This window comes from Trichosurus vulpecula, chromosome 1, assembly GCF_011100635.1.
Source record: "Trichosurus vulpecula isolate mTriVul1 chromosome 1, mTriVul1.pri, whole genome shotgun sequence".
In the NCBI taxonomy this organism is placed as follows: Eukaryota; Metazoa; Chordata; class Mammalia; order Diprotodontia; family Phalangeridae; genus Trichosurus; species Trichosurus vulpecula.
The window spans coordinates 201,759,542-201,786,762 of NC_050573.1; the positions used below are offsets into that span (position 1 = coordinate 201,759,542).

General features: G+C 38.5%; 2 protein-coding genes and 1 pseudogene across 2 annotated transcripts in view; 1 reads left to right on the forward strand and 2 right to left on the reverse strand.

Annotated features, from left to right (window-relative positions):
* ZNF236 (zinc finger protein 236) overlaps positions 1–26,021 on the reverse strand; it is a 228,706-nt gene extending 202,685 nt beyond the window's left edge. Inside the window, exon 1 of the mRNA XM_036760000.1 lies at positions 25,829–26,021. Coding sequence (XP_036615895.1) covers positions 25,829–25,883 — 55 coding nt within the window. The 5' untranslated portion in view covers positions 25,884–26,021. The remainder of the gene's footprint in view (positions 1–25,828) is intronic.
* On the forward strand, positions 3,256–3,497 carry LOC118850526 (signal recognition particle 19 kDa protein-like). Its single transcript, XM_036759988.1, is given in 2 exon segments — positions 3,256–3,367; positions 3,370–3,497. Coding segments are annotated over 2 exon segments (240 nt in total).
* LOC118850516 lies at positions 9,987–10,871 on the reverse strand (annotated as a pseudogene).
* Positions 26,022–27,221: the final 1,200 nt, after the last annotated feature.

Genomic DNA, 27,221 nt, shown 5'->3' on the forward strand with positions numbered 1-27,221 from the left:
GCTAGAGGCTTGTCCGTGCATGCTTAAGGAGCTGTTTGAGGGAGGCATGACATGGGCAGGTAAGGTAGTTGCATCTGGCCAATGATGAGCCAGGAGGGAGATTCAAATAGGGAGTCAATAAAAGGACCGGCATTTGTCTGATTCCTGTACTCCTTTCAGGGGATGTACTCATTTATTCAGGAGGAGTATGTAAGATATAATTAAAACCTTCCTGGCCTTCCAATGAGTATTGTTTATTCCTAGACAAAGTATGTTTCTAACATAAGCCAATCTTATTTTATAGATGAGAAAACTAAGTCCCAGAATGGTTAAGTCATTTGTCTAAAGTCACAAAGGAACCAGCATTTTATACCCAAGTTCTTTTACTAGAAGTTAAAACATTCTTTCTATACAGATGCCCAATCTTTTCAGAAGGACCCCATGCTACCATTTTCACATAATTCCCTCTAGATTCCAGAATGATGGAAAGGAAAGGGCCTTGGGAGAATTTGTCAAGATGAGTCCTATTTCTAGGGGACTTAGAACCTAGATTCAGAAAGCTAAGTGTTAAGGTTGGTCACCCTCCCTTAACTGACAGATCGTACAAGTGGGGAAATCGTCACTCCTAGGGAGATCAGAAGGGCTTCAGCTATTGTCTATGATCACACTAAGAATTATATTAGTTTTTTCAAAAAAAGTGTAATTTATATCAGGCCAATAATATATAAATATATGTACTATACAAACACACACCTTTCCATCTTACTGACATCAACACTTTGCTTTAAAATAAAAAAACTGTCTTTTGACTTGTGCCCAAAGAGACTTTCCAGGAGAGCCAGGGCCACACATGATGAAGAAATGATGGAATCTCATTTGGAGAGTCAAGTAGAAAAATGACTGTGATACAGCCCGTCAGGAGAATTTTAATAGTGGAGGGTAGAAATCCTGAAGATAAATATGTAAAGAGTTTTTAAAAAGTGGACAATTCCTGTTCTACATCTATTTGTAAAGAAAAACATAATGTCTTTAAATCATTCTTCTGTAAATAGAAAAAAAAACCTTCTCAAAGAGATTTTTAAATGTTTTATGACTTTCGAGGCTCAAACACAATGATTGCTTTGGCTACATCAATAGACAAAATCTTCTCTTTCGTAATTTTTATTTGGTAAGAAATGTTAAAATTTAAGGTACAAAAAACAATCTCTACTGAAATACCCTAAGAATGCAGTAGCCATTCTAACACATTCCCTTCAAGATTCAACACCATGAGAAAATTTCTTCAGTGGAATTCAAAGAAATGATTTTTTGAAAATCTATAATGATTAAAATATCTGTGCAGAGAAAAACCATTTTTTTGTTCATTCCATTTATTTAACAGAAGTGTTATATATTACAACTAAAAGGGGATATTATTTAGTATAACTGATGAGTTGTCCAAAAAATTGCTAAATTTAAATTAGAATGTCAAACATAGAAATTTATATTATTTTTTAAAATTAATACATTTCTAAAAGATTTTCACAATAAAGAATAAAAACTTTATCCTTTAAAAAATTTCAGGATGTTTTCAAATCAGTCACTGTATTCTTCAACAAGCCTCTTCCCAAAAGTACTACAAAGTAATTTAATTTTAACTAATACCAAGTACTTAAGATAACATAAATGGAAATTACAATATGTCACAAGGAAAGCATATTTTTATTTTTCTGCTCCAGGCATAATTTTAAATAAATAACTTTAAAATTTGTTTTTAGGCCACAATACTAAAAGTTATCATACTGAGACTTAAAGCCAGCAGTGGGGAACCTGCAGCCTTGAGGCCACATGTGGCCCTCTAGGTCCTCAATGTAGCCCTTTGACTGAATCCAAACTTCACAGAACAAATTTGTTGGATTCGGTCAAAGTGCCATACTTGAGGACCCTAGAGGGCCACATGTGTCCTCAAGGCCACAGGTTCTACACCACTGCTTTAGGCAAACCTGTAGATTGTTTCTCCATGCTTCTAACTGCTTGGACTTATCCCCAATTTTTGAGCGCCCCAAATAATCCTTTCCTCCCTATCTTACCACCCTTAAAATTCTTTTTTCCTCAGGATAAAATATCTATACTAACTGTCCAAAAGAAAGCTATCAGTTCAAACTCATTTTCTTAAAGTCTGGATGACTTTGAACAGCAGGGTGGTACAGTGGATAGAGTACCAGGTCTGGAATCAGGAACACTCACCTTCCTGAGTTCAACTCTGGCCTCAGACATTCAATAGCTATGTGACCCTGGGCAAGTCACTTGACTCTGTTTGCCTCAGTTTCCTCATCTGTAAAATGAGCTAGAGAAGGAAATGGCAAACTACCCCAGTATCTTTGCGAAGAAAACCCCACATGGGGTTATGAAGACTTAGACACAAATGAAAAACAACTGTGCAACAACAAATGATGACTTTAAAAGATACAATGTTGCTATAAGGCAATAGTGTTAACAAAAGGATAAGATCCAAATTGGGTATGAGAATAAAGAATCTCCGTTCTCTAGGAAGAGAACTGAGAAAAGAAACTGAGAAAGAAAACTGAGCAGACACCTGGGTCCTTCCTGGGCCAAAAAATGGCCAGCCACAGCCTCCTTTCCCCTGGGTGCCAAGGGAAACTGAGTCTGAGGAGCCCCCAGATGAATCCCTACTACTATTCATACTCGACAACACTTTGGAGTGACATGTATTATACTTTCCAAATTCAAGTAGTAAGTGTGTACATACAAAAAGAATTATATTAATTGTTAATTCTAATGATTAGAGCAAGCGTTCCTAGTCTGAGATATAGGTATCCATCAGGGATAAAGAAGGTTGTCAGAAGGGACTATTGGGTAAATAACATTATTCTACTGAAGTATTACAAAAGCAGTAATGTTAGTGGAGGTTTAGATACAAAACCCTTTTGATATTAAGCTAAGAAAAAAAAAACCAACTAGAGACAAACTAAATGATAACCACAATAACCAGAAACTTTAAATCACCTCCCAATCAATGATGAAGTCACAATATTTTTACATGCCCTTGGAGAAGCATATCCCATTCTTACTAAAGGTTCTCACAAAGCTTCAATTCTGTTTGTAACATCATATCTCTGTGAATCAGGATTTTCACTGCTTTCTCCATCAACCAACTACAAAGAAAGAAACAAACTGGAAGCTAAACATGATATGCAAGTCTCTTTTAAAAATAATACTGAGGGTAACCGTGATTTTCTCACCACCCAGACTAGAGGATCGTGAGTCCCTCAAGAGATGGCATTTGCCTATAGGTCTCCAGTGGACAAGGACAGGTTCATTTGCATTTATCCTGCATATTTAAATAACAAGAAGACCACTGCTGAGGGAAGATCGATCCCAACTGACAAAGTAAGTAAGTAATGTTGTGTGCAGCTAAAATGATACCCAAACTAAAAACAAGGACCCAAAAAACAGGAGGTGGTGACCAAAGTCTTCAACAAGGAGAGGGAGGTAAAAAAGAAAAAGGGAAGAAGTGATCCAGTGATATCCGATGGCTGAACGTATGGCAGTCCTACAAAAGATAAGAATGAACTTTGATTTGCTCCTGAAGTAAATGATGAAAAAGGAAACTGAAGAAGTATGATCTGTTACCTTCATTTAACTGCAATATGTATGTTTGTGCCTCTCAACTTCGACCAGAACAGTCAACCAACTTGAGTTATCGAAATAAAAAAATTGGCATTGGAAATTTAGTGTTTATATAGCAACAAAGTCAGCGAAGTCCTCTGCAGACCAGCACTGAATTGTTGGAGCAATGTATGCATCTTTATAAATTTGAAAGTCATTACTCAGTGGAGTACACAACTTTTAAGTCATTTGTTCTCCTGTGCTGTTTGTCAACTGTAAGTGTCTTGGATGAGAAGAAAAGTTATACTTTCTGAGTATATTCAGTATGAATTAAACAAATTCGTCAATCTTTAATTTACAGTCTGCTCAACTTTTGTTAATGTTTAAGTTCATGAAATAAAGGATCTGAAATTAAAAAAATAATACTAAGAATAAAACTCTTGGACAACAAGGAGCAAAATCAAGAGTCTCATTAATTTGTCTATGTTCTGATAAACATTTAATAATTTTATGATACTAAAAAAATTATATACTAAAAGAAAATTTCTTTTATGGAAAATTAATCTCTTTTCTACTTATATGCATATACAAGTTTACTGAACGTGAAACACTACTAGGATCAAAAAAGGTTGGGAACCCCTGAATTAGGGCTATTCAAAACAAGAATGGGTAGTCACAGAAGGTAGCGGTTCTCTCTTCTCTCTCACCCCCCTTACTTAAAGGAAATATCGGTCACTGCTTTTCAGAAATATTGTAAAGGGGATTCTTGTTCAGATATGCTGGATTAAACAGCCTGAGATCATGATTTTGTGAAGTATATTTTTCCAGTTTTATATGAGTGGGCCAAAAATATTATGTCCATGATGAAAATTCTGGAAAAAGGGCACTTTTTAAAGCACTGAGCTACTGGCTTCATTTAGTCAGCCCTAAATTCTAAATAAGAATAGTAAGACAAGAAAAATAAATTGAGGAAATAAGCACAGACAAAGAGGGAACAAATTATTGCTTTTTTAGTAGATGTTATGATGATTTACTTAGGGAACCCAGGAAAAGTCAACCAAAAAACTTACTGAAACAATAACTTCAGCAAAGTTTCAGGATAAAAAATAAACCAACAAATATCATCAGCATTTCTCTATTTTACCACAAAACCTGGCAGGAAGAGATAGAAAGAGAAACTTCATTTAAAATTAACTGGAGAGTATGTAAATACTTGAGATTCCATGAATACATTTATAAAACAATATTTGTGGAAATAAAGACATACTTAAGAAATTGGAGGAGCTCACATGTAGGATCCTTTATCATAACAATAAAAAAATACAACCTCATCTAATTTACTTATTCAGTGCCATACCAGTAATATAGATTTAGAAAGCTAGAAAAATAATTGCAAATTTCATTCAGAGGAATTAAAAAGGGTGGGAATCTCAAGGGAAATGATAAAAATTAAGTGGGAAAGAAGAGGGCCTAGTAGTACCGGATCTCAAACAAGCAATAATCATCAAAACAAGTTGCTCCTAGTTAAAAAATAAAGAAATCAATCTGTAGAAAAGATTAGGTACATAACATATAAAAACAAATGGACTTAGTAGCCTCATGTTCAATAAACCCAAATTCTCCAACTGCTGGTATAAAGCAAGTTCTATTTAACACAAACTGCTATGGAAACGAGAAAGTAATCTAACAGTATTTAGATTTAGACCAACACTTCATACCATATGCCAAGTAGATAGAATATGAAGACATAACTTATTATGTTTATTAACACATCAAAGAAGCAAAGAAGAACCTCCTATCATATCTCTGGACAGGAGAATGGTTTATGACCAAACAATGGACAGAGAGGATTACATAAGATAAAATGGATAATTATGATTACATAAAATGAATGTTTTTGCACAAACAAAATCAATGCAATTAAAATTAAGAAGGAAAGTTACCTGAAAAAAAAAATCTTTGCAGCAAGCTGCTCTGATAAACGTATAAATAACTGAAGGGCAGCTAGGAAGCACAGTAGATACAGTGTTGGTCCTGAAGTCAGGAAGACTTATCTTTCCTGAGTTCAAATATGACCTCAGATACTTACTAAACTAGCAGTGTGACCCTGTGCAAGTTACTTGACCTTGTTTACCTCAGTTCCTCATCTGTAAAATGAGCTGGAGAAGGAAATGGCAAACCGCTCCAATGCCTGCCAAGAAAACCCCAAATAGGATCAAGAAGAGTTGGGTCCAATTGAAGAGCACTAAGCAATTGATTCAAATTTATAAGAATAAGAGCCATTCCTCAATTGATAAATGGTCAGAGAATGCAAACAGGCAGTTTTCAAAGGAAGACATCCAAGGTATCAACAGCTGAATGAAAAAAATTTGCCAAAGCACTAATAATTAGTGCTGAGGTTCCACCTCATTCCCATCAGATTGGCAAAGATGAAAAAATGAAAATAACAAGTGCTGGAGAAGATGCAGGAAAATAAGCACATCAATGCAAAATTTATGGCACTGTAAAACAGTCCAGCCATACTAGATAGCAATTAGGAACTATGTTCAAAAAGTAAATAATGTGTGAATTCCTTTTGACTAGTATCAAAGAAAGAAGAAAAGCATCCCGAGCTACAAAAATATTTATAGGCATTCTTTTAGTGGTGACAAAGAACTAGAAACTAATAGAGTACCTGAACAAATCATGGTATATAAATGTAATAGAATAGTACTGTGTGATAAGAAATGACAAAAGAGACAGTTCCACGGAAACCTGGGAAAAAACTTGCGTAAGCTGGGGCAGAGTGAAGTGAGCAGAACCAAGAGAGCAATTTATAAGGTAATACTGTAGAGACAAACAACTTTGAAAGAGGTAAGAACTCTTATAAATGCAATGACCAACTCTTATAAATGCAAATAACCATGGTTCAGCATGATGATGAGTCCACTCATGCTGAACTATGCTACCCACCTCCTGAAAGAAAGGTAATAAACTCAAGATGCAGAATTAAACCTAAATTCTTGGACATGGTCAACAAAGAAATTTGTTTTGCTTGTCTATCTGTATTTCTCACAAGTGTTTTATTTTTCTTTTTTTTGCACTGAGTAAAACTGGGAAAAAGAGAAAATAAATGATTTTTTATTTTAAAAAGTAAAACAAGGTACATTAAAAATAAACTGAGTTGGACTAGATCAAGGGGTTCTTAACCTGGGATCCACAGTCCATGAACCTGAATGGGAAAAAAAATTATATCTTTCATATTCATTACTCTCTAACTTAACTTTAGTACCTCCTTCAATCAAAATGTAAACAACAAACATTATTTTGAGAAGGGGTCCATAGGTTTCACACCTGATTGCCAAAGAGGACCATCTCTCTCTCTCTCTCTCTCTCTCTCTCTCTCTCTCTCTCTCTCACACACACACACACACACAGCCTCTGGACTCTAAAGTATCTTCCAGGTCTAAAGTTATGATTCTATGGACCCTTCCATATCTTCTCACTCTGTGTAATTCTTATCCACATCTTTCCACATATACTCCACACAGGATTCTACCAATATAACTAAGGTCTCATCTTTTAAAAACTCTTGGCTAAGAATACAGCACTTAGAATATGTATCTGTTGCATTTAAGTTTTTCCACATATTCAGCCCATCTCGTTTTCTGGTTGTACATGTTTTTGATGTCTTTTTTGGGGTGCATTATCACATGAAATAATATGCAAGTCATTTTTGGTAAGATGTTATCACTTTCCACCTGCCTTCCATTGCCCTGTTAGGTATAATTTTGATTCTTTAAAAACATGGAGTTCCATGCATAACCAGAAAAATATTGATGTCATTTTTCTGTTATGGTAGCCAACCTGGAATCCTTCAAAGCACTATACAATTTCTCCAATGAAATCCATTCAGATATACTTCTCAGTCTGGAATGCAGTTCATCTAGTGACTATCCAACTCATAATATGGACCCAATGACACACTATATTTAAGGTATCCAGCTAAGTAGAGAGGCTTATTCTCAAAAAATTCTCATCAACCCATCTCAACCACTGTTCCACTTTTGGCCATGCTTGTTGTCCATTTACTAGTCTGTGCCAAATAAATATAATGATGAGTAAGTTTTACACATCATCCAACTGCATATCACAGTTTGGACAATAGGCATTCTTCCTCTTGAGTTTTGTTGTGTGAATAACCAGGGTGAAATTTCATAGCAGCCTCCTCACCCTGAAAGGTCGCTCTTTCTCTGGACTCCTCATACCATAAGTAAACTCTGAACCTACAACCCATTTCTCCCTGAACTCCTGAAATCTCTAAGTCATCTCATCCCAGAAACTCCACTTTAAGGTCCAGACTGTAGTGACTCTTGGAACTTTCTACAGCAATCTCAAATGCAAAACTGTGTGTTATCTTAGCTTTAAAATGTAATATCATCTACATCTTATTGTATTTTTAATTTTCTTAAGTATTTTCCAATTAGGGAATGTTGCGGGATGAGGGAAATCCTGTGTTTGATACCCCTGTTCTATACCATGCTATGGCATCCTTCTCACCCAGGAAGGTCACTATGCTTTCCCAGCCTCCTCACTCTGGAAGTACTCTCTACCACACTGCCCCTTCCTCTAATTGGTCAGCTCTCTCAGAATTCCATTTTAAGAACATGCCTGTTAATATGGACTTCATATGTATAACTGATATCATGTTGCTTGCCTTATCAAGGAGTGAAGGAGGAGGGGGCAAGGAGGAAGATAATTTGGAACTCAAATTTTTAAAAATGAATGTTAAAAAAATTTATGTAATTGGGAAATATTTAACAAAATAAAAATATATTTTAAAAAAACACAAGCAGGTAAACCTTGTCTTCATTATTTTTCAACCTCTAGACACTACTGGCTTTCTCCACCATGCCACAATTTGAGCACCTTCTTTCCTTCCCCCATCTCCCTTTGAGCCTCCTTCCTTTATATACTTTCTCCACTAGGATGTATGCTGCTTTAGGGCAAGGACTGTCTTTCTTTTTGCTTGTATTTGTATGTCCAGTATTTAGCACAGTGAAGGGCACTCAGCATTTAATAAATGCTTGTTGACTTACGGATGTCATCAAGAAAGCTCTGCAAAATTCCAGGGGCTAACACAATAAGTACAATATCATCCAAAACCAGAAACATCTGGAGTCTTCCCCCAAAACAGAGTCCTTCCACAACTTGGAATCTTCACTAGACTTCTTCCATGATAGTATCTCAATGCCTTTGGTAAACCTGTGTCTTGCCTGTTTTATTCATCACCGTATACTAATAATCAGAAGATCAAACAAAATAAATTCTATTATTCTATCTTTCAAAATACCCTGTACAATTTTTTACATGCATTTTAAAAGTCAGTACTTTGTTTTACCTCATTTATGTAAAATCAGACAATATTTGTAAAGCGCTGAGCCCAGTGCCTGCCTGGCACATAGTAGATACTTAATAAATGCTTATTCCATTACTCCTATTGAATTAAATACTTCTTTATCATCAATATCATACAAAATGTAAATGATTTCATGTTCTGTCAATACTGTAAAAAAGAATCAACAAATCAGAAAACAATCCTACCCACCACAGGCCAACACTTTTAGTCAGTAATATACAATTTAATACTCATCTACAAAAGAAAAGGATTAACTGCAAAAACATTCCAAGGCGTCCTTATTAATATATCAAATATCCAAAACATTATTGTGAAAATGTGAAAAAGTAGGTTTAATGCAAAAAACTCTTCAATTTAAAAGACTCATCTATAATTTCTTTATGTTTTATAGTAATATTTTGTAATTAAAAACATACTGTCCACCAAAAAAATGCAATTAAGTTGTAGTCACTTCTTAGGTTTCCTAGGATTAAGGCCTAATATATAGTTTTAGCCTTTTGCCAAAATAATTTTTTGACAAATAATTGTGTGCAAAAATAATCCTAAACACCAAGTCTGAAGATTTTAGCTAGTTATATAAATTTGTTTCATTTTAATCTAAAAAAAGAAACTGCAATAAAATGGGAAATCTGAATCTTGACTGCCATTTATTACCTATATGACCCTGAATGAGTCACTTCCCTTTTTAGATCTCATCTATAAATGGATAGGGTTAGACAAGATGTTCTAAGTTCCCTTCCAATTCTATCCTTAAGATTCTATGAAAATTCAAAGATGTAAAATCATAGGATAATTCTTTTCTTCCTACCTATACAACTTTGTGGTTATATATCTCAAGCACTTTTTTTTTTTTTGAGATGCAAAGAAATGTTTTTTATTGCAAGCACAGCGAGCAGAAGAAGGTATCTTCTCACACAGAGTGGCTGAGCGGTCTGCCAGTAACTAAGTCACTTTTCCAACCCTTCATTGGTTTTAAAGCATACGATTTTGCTTATTGCTATCAGGTATACATCATTTCTGCCATATGGGACATTTTCTTGGGAATGAACAAATAATATTCCATGTAGCCTGAAAGATCTTCAATAGTTACATCATCCACATAGGCCCTAGCTTGCTCAGAACAAGAGTGGGGCGAGCCAGATGGGAGTTCTGCTATGGAAAGACTGCGAGTAGTCCTCGAGGGTGGATCTCGTTCTGGCACCAAGGGAGGGACATTCTGCAAACCTGAGAAGGAGTATACTTCCATGTCTTGCCACCTCTTACATTGGCACTCCTTGCCTACACATGCACATGGCTTGCCCAGGTTTAGCTTGGACACTGATTGAAAGTCAGAGAGATCACTGGCCTTGAGACTTGCTTGGGAGGCCAGGGCAACATCGGCGGAATCTTCTTCTGTTTTGCCTTCCAATGCACCATCAGGAACTGTGGCCCCCAAGGGCTCCTTCACAGCTCGTGTGTGATTAGCCTCACTAAGAAGAAATACAGCATTCCCTTGCACTGAACTGTTAGTGGGTAGAATCCCTAGGAGGCTATTGCTGTCAGGACAGTCAGTTTGGCTTTTGTGTCTGAGCTGACTGGTGAAAGATGCAGCCTTTGTACTGCAGTGTATAAACTTTGGGGGATGAAGGACTGGAGACTTAGAACGCCAACGACGTTGGGTTCTCACTGCTCCTCGGGAAGCCTTTCTTGTAGAACTGTGCCAACTGTCTTTAGATGCACATAGGGTTTTAGGTTTGGTCTCATCTGTAGCTGTCCTAACTGATGCTCTGGCACTTGCTTCCTCTCCAACAGAAAGAGAAACTATGGATCCTGCTGCGTCCACCCTTAGCTTCTTGAAAGCAGTCTGCATACTCTCCTCTTCTCCATCCTTGGCTTCAGTTTTCATTGTGGAAGTTGCTTCACCGTTATGGTTGTTATATCTAGGTTCAGCCCGGGAGCTCAGAACAAGGGCTGGCCCAGAGTCACACACGCCACCACTGCTGCGGCAAAGAGCTCCAAGCATTTATTTTTTATGCAAGGGCTCATGTATCTGTTGAAAAATTCTAATATAAAGGTAAGCCAGGTGAGATAGAATGTCAGAGCTGAAAAAGACCTCAAAATTTATGTAATCTAATGAGTTCCTGTACCTGAACAGGAATCCTTTTATAACTAGGACGAAACGAATGAGACAGTTTTTATTTGCCCTTTTTCAAATGCCAATGTTCAACAATACTTTTTGCAAAAACGCTTCAGAAGGAAGTAGTCTTTTAAAAAGCTGTTCTAAATACAAAGAGGAAAAAATTAACATTTATCATCATCATCCTCTTTTAAGTAACACTGCATAATGAATAGAAAGCCAGCTTGTCATACGAGAAGTTAGAAGTCCCTGAGTTTAAAGTCCTAACTCTGATACAAACCAGTTGTGAGGGCCTAGGAAGTCATTACATCAGGCAACTCTCTAAGACTAAGTTGCCTAGTAGCTCTTGATCTTCACTGGAAGACGCTTATCAGTGGGTATGGAAAGAAAAAAGGAGGGAAAAAAGTATAAGTAAAGCAAACTAATGAAATTGCTGAAGTGAATTTTCAGTGGTCTCCTCTAATGACTCCTCTAATGATCTTACACCAAAACAATTAAAATGATTTTTTGAGGGTTCTGATACTGTAGCAATCTTGAATAACTCCTCTTCCTTTAGCATCTATGATACAGCTTTCTCATTGCTCCCTTACCTTCCTGACTCCTCTTCCTCAGTCTCTTTCGCTGGATCCTCATCTATTTCCTGCCTCCAAAATTTTAGTGTAGACTCTCGTCTCTCTATCAAGGATCGGCAAACTGCAGCCCAAGGACCAAATCCTGCCACTGCCTATTTTTGGTAAGATAAAGGTCCCAAGAATGGTTTTTACATTTAAAGACAGCTACGTCGTATTTACAATAAATTGCATTACAATTAAACTATAAAGTTGTGGGCTGCACAAAAGCAGGTGAGCATCTAGATTTAAACCTGTGGTCTGCCCACCCCTGTTCCATATCCTATCTTTGAAGTCTCATCAAAACCCCATGGATTAAGTGATCATCTCTACATATATGACCCCCCAATCTAAATATCCAGCCCTTATCTTACTATTAAACTTCACTACCGCATCACTAAAGGTCCACTAAACAGCATCTCAAATTTAAAATGTCCAAAACAGAACCCATCCTTCTTACTGAGGCACCATCTTTTAATCACCCAGCTTTAAAAATACTCATACTAAACTCTTCCCTTTGTCTAACTTCCTTCATCCAATCAATTGCCAAGTCTTACCTACATCTTCACAATTTCTCAGATCAGTGCCTTTCTCTATACTGACAAGACCACCTATTTCAAGCAATCACATCTTGCCTGTCCTATGGCAATAGCCTTCTCCTAAATGGTCTCCTAGCTTCTAATATCTTCCCTCTCCAATTCATCTTCCACAGAGCAAATTAAGTAATCTTTTCTAATGCACAGGTCTGAGTAGGCCACCCTCCTACTCAAAAATCTCTCCTGGCTTCCTAGTACCTCTAGTATACAAACTTCTCAGATTGGGATTTAAAGTCCTCCAGTATTTGGCTCCAATTTACCATGCCAGGCATTTTACTTCCCTTCATATAATTTACATTCCAGCCTACCTGATGTTCTGCAAACTGCACATTCTACCCCACATCTCCATACTTTTGCATAGGCAACTCCTTGTGGCTAGAATGGACTCCCTCTGCACCTACGTCCTTAACTTAGAATCTTTCAAGGTTCAGCACAAATGTCATGTCCTAGGTTGTATTATGAAGGCAGAATTTATGATTTCAAAGAGAATCATATATATGTCTGAACGATTCAGAACCGCAGGATACAAGGAATTCTCTAAGTAGAAGGCAGAAGAATTAAAGCATTTATTCAAGCTCCAAAGTAACAGACCCATGAACCAGCATCCCCATTTTGATATTCTGATCAAAAGCTTCCAGGCCCAATAAGTCCACCTCACAAGAGTAACCAGGAGGCCACAGAAAAACATGATGGCATTAAACCAAATTATATTCATGCTTCCCCTCTCTGGTAACAAGACTACCCACTGGCCTCAGGCCCTTGCTCAGCACTCCTCGGCTCTGCTACCGGCAGCTCCTGCTTCGGCTTTATCTTCAGCTTCGGCTGTAGCTGTCTCTGGCTCCAACAAAAAAATCAATCTTCAAGTTGTCTTCTCTCCTCTTATAGAGTTTTTGATGTCATCAAGCCTCGTCTGAGATTGGTTCTTGAGTTGGCCCCTCCCCTTAGGACCCTGGGAGGTTCACATCCACATAGATTAGGTTAACACCTAATAGGGGTTTGGGCCTGGGGCTTAGCACCTAGTAAGGCTCAATGAAATACACTGAATTACTCAAAAAAAGCCAAAGGCCATTTTGCTTACCAACACATAGGTGGATCCATTCTTGTTCTCCCAATGATTAGTACTCCCTTACTCTTCAAACTATCTTCATATATGATGTATGCCACAGTAGAATGTAAGCTCATTGAGGATAGAGGTTTTTTTTTTATTATTTCTGTTTAACTAGAACCTATACACATTTCTTCAATATTCCCATGATTCTGGGATCTCATCAATGTGATACTATTACTCCCTCTAACAGTACAAAATGTAACCCATAAATTCTGTTGCCATATTACTTATTCCTGTGTACAAACATTGTTCTTAAAGAGCTAACTGCCCCCAATAAAACCATGTCACCTAATGAAGTATTTTCATGGAATCAATTAATGGCTCTAAGCAAGATATGCCTGACATCTTATCTTCTGAAGTCAGTTTATACTTCAGTAGTATATGGTAGCAAAATCATACTGCAAGTTATGGTCACTTAACAGGTCAACTACTAACTACCACTACCCCCTAAAAAAGTATAAGTAAATTGGATACAGCCAGAAGCCATTACTACCACAGCCCTAAACTTGCATGGCTGATCTGTGTACCTTATCAGCAAAAATAACAGTGAAAGAGGAGTAGAATGGTAGCTGTGCTGACTCCCATGATACCCTCTTAAAGCCTACCCATTTGGAAATATACATGATTGCTTGCTTCCCATCCCCCAATTTATGGACTGTCAGAATGTCTTCTACACATTTTAATTATCAAGAGGCCTGTAGTAAGGAGCTCCTTGCCACATACACACAAACACACACAAGCTGAAAATCCCTATAGGTGGTATTACATCAGTTTAAGACAACAAACAGAAGAAAAGATATTGAGTTCTCATATGACCAAAATAAAAGCTTTCAAGAGTCAATTTTACATTGTTCCAAGAATCCCTCCTCCCCTGGGAAGCCTTCCTAAATTAAGCATTTGAAAGCTAACATTTTTTCTACTTGAGAGACAGTATAGTTAAGAGAAAAGGGCAATGAATTTTAAGTTTGAGGAACTGTGTTCAAATCCCTTACAAGCTTCTTAATAAGGTATGTTACCTTGAGCAAGTCACTTTCCTGAGCCTCCAGTATCATCTGTAAAATAAGGAGGGTTTTAGTAAAACTGGCAAAGGAGACAAAACACAAAGATAGTCAGCATGGGAGTAGGCTGCAGGAAGACAGGAACACTTTTGATAAAGTTTTAAACTGATAGAACTGTTCTGGAAAACAATTTTGAATTATGCTTCCCACCCCCCCAACCAAAAAAAAGGTAAGTAGACTTCATACTCCTTGACTCAGAAATTTCACTGCTCTTCATATGCCTGAAGGGAGCCACACTGAAAATGATGCTTCCATATATAACAAATATTCTAGCGGCACTTTTTGTGGTAGCAAAAAGTTGGAAACAAAGTTGGTACCCCATCAACTGTAGAATGGCTGAACAAATTGTGGTATATAATGAAATATTACTGCACCCCAAAACCCCTCACAATTAATATGAGGAATTCAGAGAAACACAGTCTTAGCTCTTCAACTCTAATTTGAACCCTGTACATATACTCCAATCTTCAAGCACCAGTAGTTCCTAAGACAGCAAGGGAGGAGGAGTTTTTCCAACAGAAAGACACAACAGAAGCCATTTATACGTGTGGGTTGGTTCTAAATGAGGTGTTAGGAACTAATAAAGATCAGCTGTACCTTCGATTGATGACAGAACATGTGCTGGAACCAGCGCAGCTACAGACTTGAGAAGTTTCAACGAAATATTCATACTCCAAACTTTCAGATTTGCCTCTTTATATTATAGGAAGTTGGTACCTACAGTGTTATCACAGATCAAAAACCTTATTACGATACCAATAATACAATCCAGTCATTAACGTCCTTGTAGTAAACATGTGCCTCACAAGTCGGTCTTTGCTTGCCTGTTTTGTGGAACAAGTTTTAAGTTTCTCACATAAAACTACTATCCCTTAAAATCCATCTACTATCTTTTTTTTTAATGCCTCAGATGTATAAAGGAAGGCTTCAGAGAAAGTCCACGAGCCCTTATTAAGCGGTTACTAAATACTGAAGACTGTGCTAAAAGCTGGGGACACAATAAAAAGCAAAAAAACTCTTGCCCTAAAGGAACATACATCCTCGCATGGGAGTGAAGAAATACATACAAGGAGCCTGCATTCTTCTTGCTCTCTCCACCTGCCACTTTTCAATCTTCCCTCTGCAAGGATCATTCAGAAGTGCCTTCTTGGATGTTCACATGAATTGAATGTCACCCTGTCCAGAGCCTTGTTGCCTCCCTCTCTTCACAGTCTGGACACTAGACACAACAAGAAATTGCCCTCTAACCTTAAATTCCATCTACTGTTTATACTGCTACTCTTCTAACCTGGATCACACTTGCCCAATTTCTCCATTCCAACTATGCAGACTGGGCTCACCACCAATTCAGGTATCTATACTTAACTGAGACTTCACAACTTTGTGGCAGCGCTTTTATTATGGAGCAATTAGGTAGTGCAGTGGATAGAGTATCAGGTATGGAGTCTAAAAGACTCCTCTTCCCAAGTTCATTTCCAGCCTCAGACACTAGCTGCATGAACCTGGGCAAGCCACTTAACCCTGTTTGCCTCAGTTTCCTCAACTGTAAAATCAGTCAGAGAAGGAAATGGCAAGTCACTCCAATACCTATGCCAAGAAAACCCCAAAAGGGGTTAGGAAGAGTTGGACATGACTGAACAACAATAACGTTTTTATTGACCTTTGTAATCCCTATAAACTAACCAAAACCTTCTCTCTCCTCAAAGCTCCACCAACAACCCCCTGCCAGTCAGGCTAAAAAACCTAAATGATCTGACTCTTCCTTCTCTATTCCATCACTCCCCCAAATCCAGTTACTAAGTCCTCTTAATCCTACCTCCACATTATCTCTTAAAATTAACCTTCTCTCTACTCACTTTGCTCCCTCCCTAATTCACTCTATCATCACTTTCTTGCCTAGACTAATACCCTAATATCATTCATCCAACTGCCAAAATAATCTTCCTGATGCACAGATGTAACCATATAATTCCCATAACCATATCATTCCCGTATTTAAAAACCTCCAGTGGTTCTGACAGGATCAAATATAAACTTTCTAATCAAGTTCCAACCTACCTTTCCCCTCTTAATCCACATTACCTTCCATTTCTGGGTAATATACACTTCCATCAAATTGGACTACTAGCTGGTCCACCAACTCCACACATCTATCCATGCTTAGAACACACTTTCCAACTTACCTATACTTTCTGGATCTTTTTCTTTTTTAAAGGCTCTAATCAGATGCCACCTCTACCATGAAGTTGATATTCCACCCCCTGGTTGACCACCGTACCAAATGCTCTTCTCCTTAAATTTTTTCTAGAGGCCTCTGAATGTATCTGTTTCTCATTGTACAAGTTGTGTTCTCCCTCCACCCAGAAGAACGTGGACTATCAGGGACTGGGTCATTTTTATCTTTTTACCCCCAGCAATTGGCAAAGTATCTTACACATCGCAGACACTTTAAAAAATTTGTTGAATTGAACTGAACAAAATTGTGGAGAACAACTTTAACTCAAGTAGGCATCCTCAGACATCAAATAGATTTCTGTTTCTGTCTAATCATGTTTTACAAATATGCAATAAATTACGTCAATCAGCAAGTGCTTGTGGAAAATTAACTTATTTTAATAATTTAATCCCTCTTTCCTCCCCCATATGCCACTATCCAATAATTAAAAACAAAATAGAAGGATGGGTGGGATTCATAAAAGTTTACAAATGCAGTAAGGTGATAATCACCTTGGTTATCCATATGTGGATTATCTGAAATATGTCTATCCTTGCAAATGGAGCTTTCAACTTCTTTGTGACATCACTAGTTCATCTATCATCTATTTACTCTTACTCCATTAGTATTTCTTTGTCAACACTTAGCACTAGCTACATTTAGTCTAATTTCGAATGCGGTTTAGAGACCAAAAAACAAACCCCAAAATAATTAAGGTTCCTTTTCATAGGTATATTCAGCTCCCACTAAGCAGGCCTTTTACTCAAAACAGTAAGTCTATCATACCTAAAAGAAACTGTCAGCCAGATGTGCAACAAGCTTAAAAACCAAAATATAACTTCTATTTAGGCTACTACTTTGCCTTTGTATTAAAAAATGATACTATCCATTCCTAGCATGAAGTAGAGATTAGCACAGAATGAAAAAGAATTTTCCAATTTTTCTAAGTTGTAGTCATGTTATCATTTTCTTCAAAAGGTTAATTTTCTAAATATTAAATGAAGTAATCTTAGAGTATAAGAAAAATATAGCCCAATGAGTATAATCCTCCCATTTGACTTCTCCTCAGTTTGCTTTGCTAAATCATCCTGCTCACACTAACTACAGGTGTCCCACTGAGCTCTGTTCCTTTGTCCTCTCTTATTCTTCCTTAGTACTACTTCACTTGGCAATCTCATCAGCTCCCATGGATTTAATTATCATCTCTATGCTGAGACCTCAAATCTACCTATTCAGCCTAACCTCCCTACTGACTCTAGTCTGGTGTCTCCAGCTCCCCATTAGACAGCTAACTGGATGTCCAGTAGACATCTTAAACTCAACATGTCCAAAACTGAATTCATCATCTTTTCCCAAAAAACCTCTCCCCTTCCAAACTTCCCTATTACTGCCAAGGGCACCACCATCTTCCCAAAGTCCCTCAGGCTCACAACCAAAATATGTCAACCTCAACACCTCACTTTCTCTTTCCCCTCCCCACCCCCATACTCAATCTGTAGCCAAGGACTGTCAATTTCACATTTGGAACATCTCTGGGATAGGCTCCCTTCTCTCCTCTGATAATTCAGGTCCTCATTTCCTCACACTATTGCAATAGCCTGCAGTTGGTCTCCTTTTGACAAGTCTCTGGGTGTTATAAAAATTCTCATTCCCTTCACTTCCTCTAGAATCATAGAAAATTTTAAGCCCTGGCCAAGCAATACTCAACCTTCTTCCTCATCCTATTATTAATTCGTTAATGTTCATGGAATGCAAGCTACTATTATACAGCTACATATCATTTTTATACTTTTCTTGGTAAGAGTCATCTACATCATCACAAAAATATCCTCAAAGTTAATGTGACACAGATAGGGCAAGTATTATCCCATTTTGCAGATGAGTAAAATGAAGTTCACACATACGAAATGACTTTAGTCAAAATCACAAATAGTAGTAAGAGACAAGACTAGAACCCAAATTTCTTGGTTTTTTCCTACTATACACCATTGCTAATGTTAGACAAAAGTGGGAAATATATGCATGCTAAAGACGGAGTGAGTTGGAAAAGCAAATAAAAATTTTTAAATTCTTATCATAAATGCTATCCCATTATCTCATACTACAGTATGTAACGTAAAATGTTTTACAAACAGTAAAGCACTATGTATTATGTTAGTTAACTACATTTTTAATATTAATGACTTTTATATTATCTGTCTTGTAAACACTGTCTTATACTTCTTTGTCTCATTGTTCTTAGGAAGGAAAGGAATAGGGAATGGACTAGGGATTTCACTGGTATAGAAAACGCCTGTAAAGGAAAATCCTTCTACCTACTCAGGTCAGCACTGTTTTAGCAACTAAACAGCCCTAGGGCAAGGTTTACAAGTGTCAAACATCAGATGTCCAGCAACACTACAGAGTGCAACCTAAACCAGATTAAGGTATAATTGGGAAATATTTAACAAATTAAAATACAACAGAACATAAATCATGTTAATATGTGATTTTCTAAATCAATATGCAGCCCCCAGAGATCCTTAGATATGATCTAATGGCCACCCCCTTTCTATTTGAATTTGACACCACTGGCCTGCAGCACTGAGATTTGCCCAGAGTCACACAGTCAATCTGAGTCCCAGTTGTGCCTTGAACTCAGTCCTTTCCAGCTTTAAGGCAGCCTCTCTCTATCCATACACTCTATCAAAATTCAAGAACAGTACATGGCCTATTTATATAAAGCAAAATAAAATTATAAAAAGTAAACTTCTGACAGTACAGACAACTTTTTCTACATAGGCATAGCCCAACTAATTTCATTAATATAGGTTCTACAAAAATGCAGTGTTAGATGAAACTACAGCCTAAAAAGTAGTACTAAAGGAGAATAAAAGAGGACAAGGGGACAGAGCTCAGTGGGACACCTATAGTTAGTATGACCATAGAGGGCAGTTCCCTCAAAGACAATGTTCTAAAATGGGTAACTGGCTAAACAATGTTATGACAGTTTTACATCTTGGTGGTAGTTTGGCCGTAATTAGCAATGATATTGCAAGATGACATTTGTCAAAATAGTGTTATGTGGAACATGCCTACATATAAATGATAGTTAATTATCAATAATTTTCTGATAACTATCATTTGTACAGTCCTCCACAATTTGTAATGAATTTTTGCATCTATCTTATTGGATTATCATAACATGCTTGTAAGGTAAGCTGAATAGGTGTTATTTATACCTAGTTTTCAGGAAACAGAAATTCAGCACAGTTAAGTGACTTGCCCAAGGTCACACATCATTAGCAAGAAGAGGAAGGCCTTGAATTCGTGTCTTTGATGCCACGTCTAGTGCCCTATTTTATTTTACCTTTTTAATTTCAAAAAAGCACATATACTTTATCATCATAGGAATCCTTCATAATTATCACAAAATCCCAATTAGAAACTCAAGGGGAAAGGGGCAGCCCATTACAAGTTTTACTGTAACTAGTTTTTCTCTTGTTATATGAATATTTCAAGCTGCTGAGCTTTTTATTTTGCTGCTTATTATACATAAGTAGATACACATACACACAAGGCAATGTGGAATAGTAGGGTCAAGCAGGCGTCAAGAGTCAGGAAGATTGATTCAAATGTTGATTCTGATATATAATACCTCCTACCTCAGTGACCCTGGAGTCACTTGAAACTTCTCAGTACCCTAGGGTATAACTATAAATTGCAGATAAAGTACTGCCCTGCATAGGTAGAGGGACTTGCTTTACCTGGCATTTCCTTGCACCAAGAAATCATGGATCCAGTCCATTATCACCTAAACTTAAGACTCCATATCTTTTGGTTCCCAGGGATTGTCTCTAGCTGTCCCTCATGCCTTGGAAAGCTCTCCGCTCCTCATCTATACCTATTGGCTTCTCTGGTTTCCTTTAAGTCCCACTTGAACGCCCATCTTCTGCAGTAAGCCTTTCCCAACCCCTCTTAATTCTAGTGCCTTCCTTGTTAATTATTTCCTATTTATCTTGTATATAGCTTGTTTGTACATATTTGTTTACTTATCTCCCCCACTGGATTATGATCTCTTTGAGAGCATGTGGTTGGTTTGTTGTTTGTTTGGGGGGAGGCCTTTTTTTGTATTTCCAGTCCTTAGCACAGTGCCTGGCACACAGTAGGCACTTACTAAATGTCAACTGATTGACTGAATAGAAAGTCTCTGGGGTCCATTCCAACTCTAGCTCTATGATACCCCTCTGCTTTTGCATTACCTTTTTGGATAAAGACATCACAATTTTTTTATTCAATTTTATTTTAAATTCTAAATTCTCTCTCTCCTTCATTCCTCTCCCAGCGAGTAGGCAAGAAAAACAAAACCTATTACAAATATGTATAGTCATGGAAAATAAATTCCTGCATTAGACAAGAAGAAGGGTAAGGGAAGGGAAGGAAAGGCCCTATGCTTCAATCTGCACTGAGTCCACAGGCTATCTAGGGGTGTATATAGCATAGTTTATCATGACTCCTTTGTTATGGTGGCTAGTTATTGAATTGATGAGAGTTCCTAAGTCCTTCAAAACTAATTATCTTTACAATATTGTTGTTACTGTAAAAATTGTTCTCCTTGTTTGGCTCACTTCATTTTTCATCAGGTCATACAAGTTTTGCCTGGTTGTTTTTCTTCCTGAAACCATCCCCTTCATCCCCTGTAACAACAATGCTACTTGCCACTACTGTGACTATATAAGACCAATAACACCAGCACACAGGAAGGCTACTAGCACAGGTTCTTTGATCTGCTTTCTAAGGAAAGCAACTTTAAGGGGTTTACAATCTCACTTTAATTAAACATACACATATCATTCGCTTAGTTCAGGGGGGAAAGTCTGCACCCTGAACTTCAGAGCAAACACAAGCAGAAATTATATAAACAGAGCAAATAACACAAATCAGCAGACAGGACTTCTAACCGTCTGACTATAGCAATACATACAGTTACCAGAAAGAGAAGCACCAACATCTGGGTTTTCAAAGGGGGGTGGGGGGCTCTCCTTAATAGCTACCCAGAGTCTTGTCTGGCCATGTCACAGGAGCACTCTTCCAATGAGTGAGCCTCCAAAGCAAAATGCTGACCTCAGAGTATATATACACTTCTTCAGGGTCAGCCCACAGAGCTTGTCACAACCATGTGATTTTAACTCATATGACTTAGGCTTTCTTGTGACTTAAGCATGTCATCAAAGACTCTTGATTCAAACAAAGGCAAGTCTCAAAGGCACTTGATTACCTTAATGCTAAGAAGCAGAACTCCAAAAGAAAAAAGAGCAAAACAAAAAGTCCCACTTTGCTTGCCATTACATCCCTACTTATATCACAATAGTATTCCACCACTTTCATATATCATAACTTGTACAGCCACTCTCCAATAGATGGGCCTCTCTTCAGCTTCCAATTCTTTACAACCACAAAAAGAGCTGTTATAAATATTTTGTACATATGGGTCCTTTTCCTTTTTCTTTGATCTTTTCGGAGTATGTAGTATGGACCTAATAATTGTATTTCTGGCTCAAAGGGCATAGATATGCTCAGTTTGTTAGTTATCTGGGTATAGTTCCAAACTGCTTTCTAGCTCCATCAATGATAGCGCATTAAAGGTACCCATCTTCCCACAGCCCTTCCAGCATCTGTCATTTTTCTTTTTTGTCAAGTTAGCCAATCTGGTGAGAAGATACCTCTGAGTTAATCAATCTGGTGTGAGATGCTATCTCCCATTGTTTTAATTTGCATTTCTCTATTAATTATTTAGAACATTTTTTCATATAGCTACTGATAGTTTGGCTTTTTCCCTTTGAAAACTGCTTATTCATACCCTTTGACCATTTATTAATTGGAAAATCACTCTTATTCTTATAAATTTACCTAGTTCCATATATATCTATATCTATATCCCTGTATTTCTATTAATGCAACCTGAGACTTTATTGGCTTTTTTTTTTTCAGCCACATCACACTGTGTTGACTCACACTGAGATTTAAGGTCAACTAAAATAAAATCCCTGTATTTCTTTCTTAATAACTGGGGTTTAACTCCAGTTTCCCTCAAGTCTTCAGAACTGTCTCTTGTAAATTTCATCTTGTTCATTCCAGCCTACATAGCTAGCTCTGAAACTTGATTCTGTCATCTAGTATATTGGCCATCAAATCTCACTTCCCATATTTTCATCCAAGTCAATGATAAAATGTGAAATAGGAAACAGTCATGGACCAGACCCTAAGGAACATTTCTAGAAACCACTCTCTAGTTCGAAATATTAACATCTTTAGGTAAAGTTGTTCAACCAAGCACAAACTGTACTATCAGCACCAAGGCACAGTGAATAGGAAACTAAATTTGGGGAAAAAAAAAGACCTAAGTTCAAATGTCACCTCATACAATAACTATGTCACTCTGGACAAAGTGATTTGGCTGGTATGTGCCTCAGTTTCTTCATCTGTAAAATGAGGAAGTTGGACTCAAAGGCCTCTATCTGTTGTAGCTCTCTAAATCTATGATTCTAATCTGTAATTCAATGAATTTTCACCACCTTGTGTACAAAAGTATCATGAAAGATGAATACTTGGTTGAAATAATGATACAGTATCTATAGCATTCTCATTAATTCCACTCTAGTAACACTAACAAAAAGGGGGTTGAAAAAATTTGCTTTACATGATTTGTTCATAGCGAACTCTTCTCAGTTCCCAGTGATCTCTTTCTTTTTCTAAGTGATCACAAGACATATGCTTAATAAACCACTCTAGAATTTTTCAGAGAACAAAGTTAAGCATACTGGGCTGTAGTTTCTAAACTTTCTATCTGAAAATCAGAATATCAGCATCTCTTCCATTTTCTAGCACCTCTCCTATTTAATGTTCTATAATAGACCTCTATTTACTTATCTAAAAGATGACAATACCCAACCTTTAATTGAATCACTAAAAATAAGCTTCAGAAGCCGGGAATATTGGCTACCAAAGAACACCAATTCCTGCTCATGGATATGGCTCAGGATACCCATTCATAAGTCTAACCTCCCTGTGTTTCAATTATCTATAAAATTCAGAGGTTCTGTTAATAATGGTCACTACAAACCCTTCCAGCTTTAAAATTCTAAGATTCTTGTAAATACTATTAACTTGCTTCAATACAAAACCATCCTACAGAGTATTAACAAAATATTTACACAGGCTAGACTTAAGCAATGACATAAAGAAAACTAAAGCAAAGTAAATGGACATTGACATCAAAGAGAAGAGAATGTGTTCGGAGTTCTTTTCGTACAGTTCCATGCAAACATAAGCATTCTGAGGATGATGAAAACAAAATAGTATTGAGTATAATAAGTAAGCATTTTTTTACTCATTTACACCGGTAAATTTCACAATCATTTTTCACAAATGCTAATTACCTTTTCTTTTCTACTAGCAAACTAAATTAACAATTTTGGAAAAGTTCACAATTTCTTTTTGGTCCAGACCTGCACTTTAGTGGTGTGGGAAACTCTTCAGAAAAGCAAATTCCTTCTACCAAGACAGATTAGCAACTATTCCGCAACTGTAATTTTAGAGTTCATTTGGATACTGAGAACTAGGTGTCCTAATCCAGGTATCTTTAAACTTAGGTCTTTCTACTACTATCCGCTTTCTCGGGCTGCCTCTTTACTCTAGATTTCTGGGCCTAAAGAGGTTTATTCTGTTGCCAGTTTTTAAATTTTTTTAATTTTTTCCATCATCAACACTTAGCAAATAACAGCGATCTTGTCACAACAATCAGTCATTTATTTAGCACCTACTATGTGCAAGATCAGAGCTCAAACCAATGAAAAATTCATAACTTGGGTTAACTTGCAAAAATAGCAAAAAAACAAATCTATCAACAACGGATTAACTGGATCACAGTGGGCAATAAATAATATGAAGTACGCAAATCCTTCCCCCATACAGAAATCGTTCAAAGTTTAGTTCCAGAAAAGTTATATATTCCTCAAATTAATGACAAAAATATCCAACTCTTTATTCGGTATTTCAAAATCTTAAAGTAAATAACGTACAGCACTCTGAATGTCTTTTTTCTTTTTTAACAAGGCTTTAAACTCACATGATTCCAACCTCCAAAAAACAGAAACTATCCAATAAAGTGTACATTTTAGGACGCCGTCAATACTTCCAAAGCAAACAATGACCTTAAAAAAACAAATAAATAAAAACAAAAACCTTTCCCCAGACTACATCACAGATAGTTAACGCAGCTAGTAACAGGAATTTTCAAAAATGCAAGCCTCCACAAAAAGGGACTGGGGATGGGGAATAGGAAACAAGAAGCCTAAGTGGATTTTTCCGGGAATCTCAGAAACAAGAAGGGGAGGGGGTTAGCTATTCAATACTTTTATTCTTATTTCTAAGAAAACTTTCAGAGCCTGCCACCTCTTGGGCGCACACAGGAGCTGTGCAGCGAGGGTCTGGGCTCCTCCTGCAACTTCTGCCATTTGTTTGAGGCAAAAAGCGCAGGGTGGGGAGTGAGAGAACCTTCAGAGTCTGACTAGTAACAAAAAACAGTTCAAATACGGTCACCCCCAAAAATGGGGGAGCGGGAAGGAGGACGCATGGAGAGGTGGAAAAGAAGCGGCCGAATGAACAATACTCTAAGGGGAGATGGTGGGTGGGGAGAGAGGAAAAGTAGGAGGAGGAAGGACCGAGAGACGAAAATGCTGCAGGCCTGCAGCAGCTACAGAGGCCTTCCAACAACTGAGACAAAAGTAGGGCCAGCACCGAGCCTGAGTCTCTGGCGGAGGGGCCTTGGCGGTGGCGACCCGGCCAGTGCGGTATCATTCCGCACCCTCCCTGCTTCCCTCCCTCCCTCCACCGCAGTCAAGAGCGGCGGCGGCGGCAGGAGCAGCCAGCGAAGCGATCGCCACGGAGGTAGCTGCTGCCGCCTCCTTCGCACAATGGAGACGAGTTCGGCTGCGGCCGCCACCGCGCCTCAGTGCTGGCCCCGTCCACATCCGGGGACTATATGCGCGGCGGAAAAGCACGTTTCTTCTGCAGACCCCAGCCCCACCGAGCCCCTTGGCCAGGCCAGACCGCTTTGGGGGTCGCCGAGGGATTTATTGGGCTCCTCCCCGGCCACCTTACCGGTCTCGCCGCTCGTTTTGGTCTCCTTCGGTTTCGGAGGACGGCCCCGCGGCATAGTTCCCCGGCGGTGGTTTGATGGGGTAGGGCGGCTTGGGTGCAGCTAGAAAGGGGGCCGGACCAACCCCTTCACACAGTGTGTATACACACACACACACACACACACATACACGCATACATACACACACATACAGACAGACATACGGGAGAGAGGGAGGTGGTGGCGCGCACGCGCGTGGAACACGCCGCGTGAACGCGGCGCGCGCCGACGGGATGGAGCGAGCGGGAGGGGGCGGGGGCAGGGGCGGGGAAGAGGTAGCGGACGTTAGCAGTCGCGGCCTCTCAGGGTTGCCCCCTCCCCTCGGCCCAGACTTGTCATCCGGGCATTCTGAAATGCTCCAGGAACTGGAGGCTCCGGGCGCAGAGCTGGGCGCTAGGGGCAGGGCTGACCTCTGCGAATTCCTAGCCCGACAGGCTGCCTTCGGCTCATTGGGAGCGCTGAAAGCCGCTTTGCTTTGGGCAGGGGGAACGGGCAAGTAGGAATGACTGGGATTTTGTGCGCGTGCCCCGGAAGTCTCGTTCTCTTGGACGGAGAAAAGTGGAGGAAGACTTGACAACTGGTCCCCTGTCCAGCTGCGGGGCCACCCTGAGTGCCATTGTGGGGCGTGTGGGCTAAGCGTACACCCCCAGCCCCGCGGACCGAAGCTCAGCCGAGCCATCGATTCCGTCCCAGACTGCCCTCGACTAGAACTAGCAGCGTCTTGGAAACCACATCCTCCTGTCCTCCCTTCTAAGTTTGCTTAGGCTTTATTGCCTGACCAGGTATATCGTTTATCTTATGACCCAAGAAATGGACTAAAATCCATTCACTCAAATATAAAAGAGTTATTTTTTAAATGTCACACTTGCCAATGGCGTTTTTTGCATCTTATTCATCCTTCCGTTCAAGGACCTCTGTAATCTGATACCGCCCCTTACCATCCACTCCGCCAACCGCATCCAGTTAAAAAACACCCAGATTTTCAGCGCCCCGTTTGTGTGCTTTTCTCTGTACTGAGACTCCTTCCCTTCTCCCTCTTTTCCTGCTCAATTTCTACTTATCCTTAATTCTAGTGCCATCCTTCAGTTACTCCCAATTTATACCGTGTTTGCACGTTATTACTTGCATGCTGTCTCCCCCGTTTGATTGTGAGCTCCTCGAGGGTAGGGACTGCCTTTTGCCTTACTGTGTATCCCCGGTGCTTAGCATGGTGCCTGGCATGTCGTAGCATGTAGCCTTTTGAAAAATGTTTATGACCGAAAAACTTTAAAACCCAATTTAAATGATTCTATACTAGACTGTAAATTTCCTAACAATAAGAACTATCTTAGGTACACTTTTTATCCCTGCCTTCTC